The 12202-nt window shown below is 43.0% G+C and overlaps 1 protein-coding gene across 1 annotated transcript in view; it reads left to right on the forward strand.

Annotated features, from left to right (window-relative positions):
• gask1a (golgi associated kinase 1A) overlaps positions 1 to 12202 on the forward strand; it is a 48147-nt gene that overhangs the window by 19211 nt on the left and 16734 nt on the right. Inside the window, exons 2-3 of the mRNA XM_069143491.1 lie at positions 7758 to 8858; positions 10521 to 10937. Of these exons, the coding sequence (XP_068999592.1) occupies positions 7758 to 8858; positions 10521 to 10937 (1518 nt within the window). The remainder of the gene's footprint in view (positions 1 to 7757; positions 8859 to 10520; positions 10938 to 12202) is intronic.

Consider the following 12202-nt stretch of genomic DNA (forward strand, 5'->3'; position numbering starts at 1 on the left):
TATTTAGTTATTTTTAATGCATGTAAGTTTTCCTTGTCAGTTGGTATAAACCTGACAGCCACATCCCAGATGTCTTTTTTTTCATCTGTATCATACAATGTAAACATCTTTCTTTCTTCCTCACAATATGATGTCATTCTATTTTTCTACTTAGACAATAATGGGAGGCAATTAAAGATGTGATCTGTCAACCCATCTACATTTCATCTTTCATGTGTTGTCATTGTCCTCGCACTAAAAGGCATCAGAAAATGAAGTGAGCAGTTGCTGAATGAATGCTCGGTCTCGGTACATCAGTGGGCTTTTGTCGGATTGATTTTGCATTTGTTTCATGTTTCTTCCATTCTGTCTCGCCTGCTCTTCTTTGTTCATGTGCGTTTGAGAGAAAAAGATGACATGACCACTTTCATTAAGGTCCCAGCTTTCTTCGACAGGCCGCTGTGGAAAGCTGAGGGACACGCATACAACACACAGACACACAAAAACACACACATGCACCACCTCTTCCACAGATGTTGGTTACATTTTGTCCTCCTTCTCTACTCATTTCATCCCTCTATTCTCAGCGGGGGGTTTTTCCAACAATCCTGTTGGTTTTCTGTTGTTGATTTGGATAGAAGTCAATGTAATTTGGTTTTCTTCTCTTGAGAAAAGCGACATTCTAAACATACCGTAAGGTGTCCGCTCGCTCAAACTCCATTGTGTTACCGAGTACTCCTCATCATCACTCTTACTGTATTTTAATATGAGATGATTGTTGTTGATTTTCATGAATGAATGAAAACAATCAAAAGTGTCTCAGTTACCATAACTTGTACTGTAACAGTTAAGATACTACTACTGTATATACAACATATGGACATTTACTTGATCTTTGCATGCAAATTCACTTCACACCAAGTCTACTGATATTACCAGATTCCAGTCCAACGTTAATGTTATGAAGGCTGCAGTAACATTTCTCAAGTTTCAGTCTCACAACACAGCTGTGTCTTCCATGTTGGAGCGTGGCTGTTTGTGAATGACAATGCGTATTAACACACGCATCATGCATGTGTCCCTCTCTCTCTCTCTCTTTCTCTCTCTGTCTCTCTCAGGGGATTGAGTGTCTCTCAGATTGAATTAAGCCAAACCGTGTTAACTGATTATTTTCTGAGTCTGTGAATCCTCCTGGATCCAGTTGGAAAGATATTCTTTGCTCCAGCAGGGATTGTGTATGTGTGTGTGTGTGTGTGTGTGTGTGTGTGTGTGTGTGTGTGTGTGTGTGTGTGTGTGTGTGTGTGTGTGTGTGTGTGTGTGTGTGTGTGTGTGTGTTTATCAGTGAATGTTACGTGTTAATTCATGTGTGTGTATTTGCTTGCTGATAATTGAAGCTGACGCCGACTGAGACCTCCTGACCTCATCAATTTCAAACATAATTACAGCTTTGATAGCTCTATTAAACCAATCTCAGCTACGGGCTCATTCTGACTCTATTGTGTAACATCAGCTCATAACTTCCTCGATGCCCTGATTTCAACTTCTTATCATTCATAGTGTTAAACCTTCTTTACCTTCCAATATGCATTCATAATTCAGTGAACAACATTACACTACTGCTTCTCTCTGCTACATCTCTGCTATATAGATAATTAGTTACTGATTAGATTTGAAGACATTAATAAACAATGAAGATTGCAGCTGTACAGTACATTTAAGGTAAAAGTGTACATAACTTAACTTAAAACCAGGTTAAGTTTGAGTGGAACTTGGATTGCTGGACAGAGAGGATTGAAGCTACGAGCAGTAAAACTTTGTTCAAACACCATACAACCAAAAGAGTTGGTCCTTTTAAAAAAAATATCCATATAGAGTATCAATCATCATTTGAATTGCCTCTGGAAATATTGTTGAGCTTCAAATGCAGCATCTGAATGATATTCTAAAATGGGCAACCTGTTTGGTTGATGCCTTTATTTTGCGATGCAAAAGGCACGAATAAAGGAAGGGGGTCGAAAAATCAACCTCCTTCTGAAAAAATAAAACATTCTGTTTTCACTGCACAATAATTCCCATTGTGTGAGAGCACTCATGACAACAACAACAACAGCTGGAAAACATATGTTTACGAGTAAATTAATCACACACAAAAAACACCCCTAGCCTGCAAAGTGCCTGTAGAGTTTGTAGCCTCCACACTCATTAAGTGTGTTTGTTGTAGGCATGTAACAGTCACTGCAGCACAGATGGTAAGGTGATGCATTCCCAAGCTGAAGGCCACTTTCCAGTTGTCGATGTGAAGATTTCCATCTGCTCTGTTAAAGTTCCCTGTAACAGCGCTGTCATACTGACTCTGTCGGAGTTAAACGCAGGTTTGGGCACGCTGCTCTGTCAGGATTTCTCTCCAGCTGTTGTTGGTCATGTCTCTTTGAATAGACCGATTAATGGTCTCATGGATGAGAAGGTGTAATGAGACAGTTTTCCGCCTCCAGATATGTTGAACCCCGCCTCCGTCCTCTCGAGAGGCCGTACCTGGCTGTAGCACCTGTTGCGTGTTTCGACCTCGTACCGCATACCTCCACTGCAGCCCTCATCTGGGAGAAAAGAACAGGAGCGTTATTAAGAAGAGAAATAACCAAGAGCGAGGGAGCTGCAGATACTCAGACACCTGGCGTGTCAGAGCGGGCGGGAGATTATTAGGGGAAGATGTGCGTATGTGTTTGATAGATACACGTGTATAATGGGTGTGTATGTGTGTGTCTGTGGAGGAGCTAGGTGGCCTTCGGCTGCTGTCAGAAAAAAGAGAACATGGAAACATAAGTGAAAAATATCTTTAGCTTTTGTTTTAAAAGAACTGAGAACATATTACAATGACTTAAATGCTGTGAACTCACATTGTTAGAAGATATAAGATTCGCTGTGGAGAAAGCCCTGTCAGTGTGTGTGTGTGTGTGTGTGTGTGTGTGTGTGTGTGTGTGTGTGTGTGTGTGTGTGTGTGTGTGTGTGAGAGAGTGCGTGCGTGCGTGCGTGTGTGCGTGTGTGTGAAACTGCTGTTTCTACAATGTGGTTGGTCTCATTGTTTACTCTCAAAGTATTTATTCTGTTGGTCAAAGTGCACGACAGCACACTCGAAACACAAAAACCTAGAGCAGAGATTTCTTGGTGTTTCTCTTGACCCTTGGCTGTTTGCTGCAGAGGTGTTGAAGGAATGAACACACTCCCCCGTTGACACATTCGCACGAAGCTGTGCCTGGACACTAATTAGCGATTGTCAGACAAAACAAGAGCAAACAGAGGAGCATGTAGGCTGGAAGGAGAAGTGGTGCCACTGGGGAAAAACAAAAGTGAAGAGTTTTTAAAGCATATTAATGCTTTAAAAACAGCAACTTGTCTATTTCACTTTGTGACAATAGCAGCGGTTCTAATGTCAGGTCTGTGTGTGATGCAGGTTCAACTTACGCAGGATCATAAAAAAAAAAAGAATTAAGTGTACATAGATCTGATTATAATAACATGTGTATTCCATTAAATCCATCTGTTTTCTATGTGTATACATTATTCAAAATGGTAAGTAGGCTTACTTTTATAAATTATAAGTACTTGTATTATAAGTGCTTGGCTTTGGTACTTCAGTCTCTGTTGTAAGACATACAAAAACACAATGGAATGGAATATATTTATCTTCTATAAAAAATATTTAGGGAAAGCCGAAGAGATTCTCCAGTCTCTGGATAATCTTTCTCTCCCAGGAGGACCTTTCTCTTTCTCCACACTCTGCCACGATGGATCTGTGATTGGTGACACCGTTTTCCAAGAGCATTGATTCATCAGTAGGGCAAAGTTTTTATACATTGTGATCTAAATGAATCTTCTGAGGAGCGACCAACCTCTTAATCCTGAAGTTACCTCGCCAACCCCAAATCCTGCCTCATACACACTTCTGGTCTCTACATGGACACAGAATCTACGTTGAAAGAGTTTTGGTTGTTTACTTTATATTACCTCGTAACTTCTCCAGGATTTGGGCATCACTTTTAGTGCAGAACGGTATTTTCTTCCATAATAGACTGTTTTGTCAGCAACAGATGAAGGTGGACCTGAGGCTCCAGAGGATGTGGAATTAGTTCTGCGATGTTTTCTTCTTAGTTATTCTAGGGTGACTTTAGCTGGGTCATGTGATGTGTATTCTCTCTTTTCCAAGTCACATCCAGTGCTCTTATTGCTGGCATGCAATTTAAATCTCATACAAGACAGTTTACCACTTAATAGTAAGACGTGGGTATTTATATAATGAAGAAAAAAAAAGGATTATAACATTAATTATCATATGTTTACTTTAAAGTAACTATGTAAAGGTTTAGCTTTCATAACCACCTCTATATGTCATTACGGTGACAATAATGTCAGTAAGATGACTTCTCCATTGTGCCTCTGAGACTGAGACAGGCCAGCAGGCAGTTTTGTTGTGAAACCAAAATAGTGGCGTGAAATGTAAAGCAGCTCTTCAGAGGTCCGTGGACGCTGCCAGTGCTCTCAGCAGTCATATTCATTTGGAGTTATTCCCACTCGCAATGCAGTAAAGATTCCATGTCATTAAACTGCTCTGCGTAGCACCTCCTGATGAAGTCGATGACTATAGATTCTACAACATATTCAAATGGTGATTCTACAAGGGTTGAATGTTTGACTCTGACATAAGTAATAGGTCTCACACTGGGACTGTTTCGATATGTGTGGAATAATAAGTCAGGCTCTTTCAGCGCAGAGAGCCCGGTCGAGGGCCTTCTCGTCCAGGGGGAGAATAATGAGATCCTTTCACAAGTGGAGGGATCCGGGAATGTTTTTAACGTCCCTTAGATGACAAAGATGTCTCAAGGGCCTGAAACATTCTTTCACATGAATGGAGGAAAAGAGAGGATGATGGAAATGGAATGAGAGCGAAAGAGGAGGAGTGGAGAGGCAGCAGTTATTTGGGTCAACTTGGCACCCTTTCACCTTCAGTACGGCTTCACTTCTAGGTGAGGATGAAAAGTGGGATATTCAGATAGAGCGTACAGTGTTCGCTTCATATTGCAGTTGCTCATGTTGTTTGTACATGATTTCAGTTCGTGGGAATGAAAGGGAGCTTCATTGCCGGGATAGGTGGTCTAAGGTTCCTCTGTGACTGTTGATCTTTCCACCGGTCGGCCGCTCCGTCTGTAGAAGAGAAGTTGAAAGTGTCAAAATCTTATGTATATGCATTTCTGATTGGAGTCAGATCATACTGTAAGTCTACACAGCCAAAAGGTCACATGAAAACAGAATTTTACATTTTTGCAAATCTGTATAAGTCCGACTGCTCTGATCAGATTCAAGGTGTTTTTTTTTTTTTTTACATCTGTGACTTTTTACGCCAACTAAATGTTGCATGTACATCACATATAACAAACACGCTTTGGTGGCAGAGGGAGACTGGTCTGTGTGGACCACTCTATGCTGGGCAGTGAGAGCTGCATGAAATAAAACAGAGCAGGCAAGCTTCCACCATCTCTGACGCTTTCTCATTATTTTTATAAAAACCTGTGCTGAGGCTCCTCGTGGTTGTATGGTAATTATCAAGCCCATTTTTTTTTCTGCTCCCAATTTGGCATGTCTATGTCAACTACTTCTACTTCTCTGGGCAGTGTGCCAGACAAGTAGAAGGAATGTGGATCAGACCCAAAAAGAGGATTGTCGCCCAGACATACGGACCGGAGCCAAACACTATATATATAAAAAAAAGTTTCTGGGTCTGAAAAAGGAGGCTGATGCGGAAGTGCATTAAACTGCAATACCACCAAGTGCCACTAAAGGTTGGCTCCAAAAAGCCTCTGGCTCCACAGACTTGGATTCAACTTCTTTCATAAAATTTCAAGTCAATACATTTTTTCCACCACTTACTAGAATAACAAGGGCCTGATTGGATAGTTCGGGGCTTCGGCCCTTTTCTACCCATGTTTGATTTAATTTGTTGGTGGTGGTAAGGTGGCGGGAGAACTCGGGAGGAGAGGCAGCAACACATGTGGACCAAGGCACAAAACAAAACAAAACAGAGACTTCTGCTGTGACTGTGTACATGTGGGTGAGGGTCAATTGGGAGGTGAGGTTGTGCTCAGGGAGTGAAAGCTGTCAAAGAGTGATCAGGGAGGTGACAGGTTCAAGGTTTAGATGGTTGGGTGCTGTTCAGGTGTAGGATGAATGACAGAGGATGGTTGTATGGTTTTCTGGAGGGCGGGGTTGTTTGTGGCTGATTTCAGGTATTTTAATGCTAATGATTGGTGTCTCTGTCAGGTCGTTAATGTGTTTGGAGCAAGTCATGTTGCTTTGGAAGGCGATGCCGAGGAATGTTGCTTGTTTGCTGATGCTGACTGTTTGGTTGTAGAGTGTGAGGTTGATGTTGATGTTGATGTTGTTGGGCTACAGGTGTGTGTCCTTGGTGAAAAGGATGCATTAGACCAGTTAGCTCGGTGTTGTTAGCTAAAGTCGCTTCTTCTTCTTAGTTTTCTGGCGGTCCATCTGAAAATAATCCATCATTAATGAGAAAATAAGCCTCAAAAAGCTGTGTAAATCAAACAGACAAACAGACAAACAGACACGCCCCCAAAAGGGGGCGTGTCTGTTTGATTGACAGACCTGTGGTGCAGTTAGTTTACGGCTATCTGAGGGCGGAAGGCATCGTCGGGTTTCTAGTCAGATCGAGTCAGATCCACCACTCGCTCCTCCCCACCTTATCCAAATATGCTTCTGGCTCCAAACTGCTCGGAACTAGCAGGATGGCGACGGACGTTTACAAACCAATGGGTGATGCCACTGTTGGTTGTCGCTCGATTGGATCTCATCACTTGTGATATATAATACAAACAGTCAGTCAAGAATATCAGATTCTGATTGGATATGCGAAACATCAGATATGGACTAGACATGAAGAATGTAAACCCAGTTTATTTGTAGTTTTGGCTCGGATGTCTTCTGTCACATAGAATAAGTGTTGCTGGTGAGACTCCTTATGAAACAAACCCTTGAAAAATGGGACAACAATTCATTTGAAGGCTCTATTTTAGTTTTATTATTTGAGTTTCAGCTTTGTAGATTTATAGTTTTGCTGCCTCTGTTTAAACGCGTCAAACGGAAGGTGTGATATCAACAATCTCTAAAAGTTTAGCCCTTTAAACTCCTACAGCATCGGTTTTATAGAGCCTTCAGTGACAGTACAGGAAGCCATATTGCGGAAGCATAATGTGTGAAATATGGCTTCTCCCCCTTGCTGTGCACTGTGTTCAGAAGGCAACTGAATTATGGGCATGCCACAATCGCATTGGACTCAGTTGGATAAGTCCAACTCTGCTGTAAACCATGAGAAGCACACAGCTTTATATTCCCCTCCTCACATATTCACATGTTTGCATCATAAATAGGATTATTTAGCGCTCATCACTCTTGGTTTATAAGTTCCTGATTTGTTTTTTCTTGTTTCCATTATAGGGAAATAAAAGTCACACATCGGCAGTGTGATCTCAGAACAGAACAAAGTGCCAAATCACAATTTATTTTACTACTTCCTTTCCCTTGTAGAGTGTGAATCACAAGCAAAGAGATATCAGTGTAGCTGTTGGGTAAACCCACAGGAATCTGAGCACTTCTTTCTGTTTTGTACAAATGCTATTTGCAAAATTCATGTTCCCACTCCATTATAGTCATGGCTCAGTTGGTTTTCCACTAACTTGTACATGTGTTTCTCTTTGACCGTTTTTGTCCTGCAGGCCTGGCATCTGTGGTCAAAACTCTGCTGTGGTCAAAAATGGATTGTCCTCCTTTCCCCTCTCTTCCTCCTCTTCCTCACCATCTCCATGACGATGATCACTCTGCCCCTCTCTCTGCCCCCGGCCGACATCGACCGGCGGTCGTCCCGAGCTCTGAGCTCCACGGGGGAGTTGGGATCCAGACCCAGGATGGTGGAGTCGCCTCCAGCCGCCAGTTTACAGCAGCCGCTCACTCAGATTCACAGTAGCAGTGGAGCAGAGACGTCTAAACGTTCAGCGCTACCTAAACCATTTGTGGACATCAAAGAGAAAAGTCACGGTCCTATACGAAGAAATAGATACAAAAGCAAAAGAAAAGAGATGTCAGGCTCAATCCAGCCAACCAGTCACCACCATCCTCATATGCCAGAGTCTATAGTCAACAACACAGACCTAACGCACAGAATGAAGCCAAGCAACCACAGTGCAGCAGCAAAGCACACTGCGCAGACATACATTCATACTGAAAGGAGTAAATACTCAGCAGCACGTATGCCTGCAGCAGCAGAGAGCATAATAAGTGACAGAAGAGCTGCACACAGACAGGCAGGCAGATGGGAGGATAGAAACACAAACAGAAATGCAAGCAGAAAAACACAAGGCAGCCAGATAAGTGCAAAACTAATAGAACCTCACAAGACTATGGAAAAACACAGACGAGCAACAAAGCACTCTGGGAAATCTGACAACATGTGTGAAGAGCATCAGGCTATGAAAAAGCCCCAAGGGGATCTGAAAAAGCACCATGATCTCTCGGAGGATCCATCTAAAGCGAAGAAGAATCCCGGGTCATTCGAACAGAGAAAGGCTTCGTTCAAACCCAAGAGAGTCGCGAAGAAAGATGACAGCAGCTGGTGTCAGAGCTTTAGTGAGCAGGACTTCCCAGACACTGACCACAGGAGGATCCGGATTAACGCTGAGCTGCAGCCTCTTCCCTGGCTCAGCAGGGATGATATCCAGAAGATGGAGCTCCTCGCCGGGGGGGAGGTGGTCAGCAAGGCCCGGGTGCCCGCCCACGGACGGGTGCTCCAAGTAGCACTGGATCCTCTCACACACCAGCAGGTACGTTGTTGGACACTCATTACAAGTTAAGGAGAACATTTTGAATTTCACAAAGTAACACTTTCACATAGCGTGACCATAAATATAACCATATTTCTGTGCACGGTTCCCAGCTAAAATATACAGGGAAACGATCTGTGATTACATTTGTACTGTATAATTATAGAAAAAACCTGTAGTAGACTGTAATTATATCATGATGACACTTCACCAAGTGGGGGCGGGGTTTTCTTCGCTGCTCTCTCTCTCCTTCTTTCACTGTCTTTGTGTGTGTCTTGTGTGTCTCGCTATGTTCGAGGCTAAACACGAACCGTGGACCTGCTTTTTGGTTACAACTCATCACTTGTTGGAACTCAAATACTACAGCCTACTGATGGTCATTATCAAAGAGAAACTCAGTGATTCAGTGGTAGGACCTGCAGACGCAGCACCGCAGCTGACAGGCTGCTGACACGCAGCAGATGTGGATACACACACACAAGCTAAGACACGCATCAGAGGTGACGCACACGCCAGGTAGGCAGTGTGTCCCAGGCCTAAGTCCTCATTACAGCGGTTACCAGCATGCTGTATTCCCAGGTCTTCAAATGCTGCTGTTTTTTTTGGTGCGTCAGGGGTCAGGAACCAAAGCTGCTCTGTTGGGTTTAGAATTTCAAATGTCAGTGGTGACTGCATGAAAAACATAAAAGATAAGGCTGGTGATATTCTAAGATGTTTTCTTTCTTAAATCCCATTAAAGATTTGGAAACCAGCAATGAATATATCCTGGTGTTATGAGTGTATCAAATATGTGGATAATATTCGTCTGCGCCAAGGAGTTCTGCTGTTTTTAAAGACTATCACACTGAGGCACTTCATTATCATGATCACACCCACTGTAGTTTATTTGGACTCAGTCCCACACACACAGTCACCCTGCTAGAAGTCTTCATTAAAGCCCTAAATGTGGATTAATCCACCGCTGAAAATAATCCCCACCCAGCTCATTACTTCCTCCGGTTCCAGTCACGTTTTGCTGTCAGGATGTGTCTGGAAATATACTGAACCTTAACTACATATTATTAACCCACATTTAAAGATTTACATCTTCCGTGGGAATCAGTGGGTTTGTGAGGGCAAACAGGATGGGGGAGTCGGCGGGTAATGAGTCACAGATTTAAGACATATCTGATTTTAGTCTTTTCATGGGACTTGTTTATAACAAAACTGCAGAATAATACCTGTTTTATCAAGTAAATTACCCTGACAGAAGTTAATGAAAAGAAGGGAAAGATATACTGTAGGGATGGGCATTTCAGGCAAAATAATATTAGAAATTCGCTATTTTTAATCGTATACCACCCTCCACCCCGACCCCTGGTCAGCAACTAAGTTACTATACTTAACTTTAAGTTAAAGAGCCTGAATGCTTTGCATCATACAGTAGTATGAGTACAGGAGGGCTGTAGTACTCCCATCCCCTAGTCGCATATCAGATGTGTCGAAGACGTGTGTCAAACCGTGTTATTCATTAACAGCTGGATAGAATAAACATTATTTGATTGATTTCTAGAAATTCACATCATTTTTAACAAAATCCTTTCAACTAAATGTTACCCTGATTTTAGGAGTGATGCCTTTAACTAAACAATATCTGACTGTACTTCCTCATCATCGATGAAGACTTCCCATCATGGAGCTGGAAGCAGACGTGCAGCCACTCACAGCGAGCGCTGCGAGCAGGGTCACTGCTCCCTGGTCAAACGCCCCGAGGACTGGTTCGAGGTGTTTGCCTTCCACCTGGACAGAGTGCTCCAACTCAACAGAAGTCTCCCCACAGTTCTCAGTACTTTCCACAATGACGTTTTGCCCTACCGGTACATCGACGGCTCCCCCCGACCCGCCGTCTGGTGGGACCCTGACATCCAGCACCTCGCCGATGTAGACAACGACCAGAACTCGGTGCCGCTCAGCTGGGTGCAGTACCAGAAGCTGCTACGGGCCCGCTGTGGGAGTGAAGCAGACCAGAGGTCGGCGCCTTGTGTGGGAGTCCACCACTCGGAGTGGGGCAGACTGGCTCTGTTTGACTTCTTATTACAGGTAAGACATTCTGTATCTTCCATAACAACACACTCTTTCAAACAGCTCTCTATGAGGGCGACAGGAGAGCAATAACAGTTCAGCAGCGAGGTGTGTGATAGTAGTGTTAATGTGCAGGAATAACATTCAATCCTGTCGACATGTTGTTACATTCTACAGTCAGAAAAAGCATGTAGTTAATTATGAACCACCAAGCTGCCTTTAATTAGCTATGTTGAAGGGGTGAAAGGTTGCGGTGTACAGCATATATAATGTACAGAACATTGATTCTCTATAAGCCTGCATACACAAGGCTTTATGCATGTAGAAATGAGGCTGCCATTGGAACTGCATTTGCAAGTTTTGCAAATGTGAATTTTCTTTTTCCTCTTACTTTCATTTCTCTTCCCTTGTTCAGTTACTTAGAGTGCAGTTCGGGGATGTAATATGGGTCGGTAAAAATGCCTCTGCTCTTCTAAATACACTGTTATGTCATCTGTGTTTAATGCATCACCAGCAATTTTTGTATCGTTTTCCTGGTAGCCGATAGCTTCAATTATTGCATCTGTACAAGTTTACATGCAGTATTTGCGCTCAGCATATCGTGGGCCAGAGAGGTCAAGTGTATCCCAGCATGCAGTGGGAGTGAGTAAACACTTCAAGGAAATCGCCCAGTGTGCGCATCTCATGCAAGCAAGATACATTTTACAGAAGTATGTTTTAGTTTAGTCCTTCATTGTAATATTATTGATACTACTAAGGTTACTAATACTAATACTAATACTAATACTAGAAGTTGACATGAAGTAAATTGTTCAGACTTGTAATAGACTTTTTAACAGCAGCGGAACATATCACAAGCCGGTCCTCTGTTTGTTCAACGGGTGTTTGATAAATCGCTGGTAGAGGTCTCCCTTACTGACAAATCTTTTTGATTAATAAGCACTTCGACTCGAGTAAAATACAACCTCTGTTCCATTTAACTTTCTCCATGGTGGCTCTCTATGTGTGTGTGTGTGTGTGTGTGTGTGTGTGTGCGTGTGCGTGTGCGTGTGCGTGTGCGCGTGTGTGCAGAGCAGAGGAGAGGTTCACTGCCGACAACCGGTAAGAGGCGGCTACAGATACACTGTGCGTCCCTAGTAATTACTTCAGTCATTCACTTCAGTCAGGCACGGACGTCATTTGTGGATTGTGTGCATGACTGTCACAGTTTAGAGGTCGGCAGTGCTGCCTCGTTCGGGACTTACATTTAATTCCTTGCAATGGCAAACCAAAGCATTACCGCC

This window comes from Embiotoca jacksoni, unplaced genomic scaffold, assembly GCF_022577435.1.
Source record: "Embiotoca jacksoni isolate LCO1_2020_lvr unplaced genomic scaffold, fEmbJac1.0.p SCAF_11, whole genome shotgun sequence".
Classification (NCBI taxonomy): Eukaryota; Metazoa; Chordata; class Actinopteri; family Embiotocidae; genus Embiotoca; species Embiotoca jacksoni.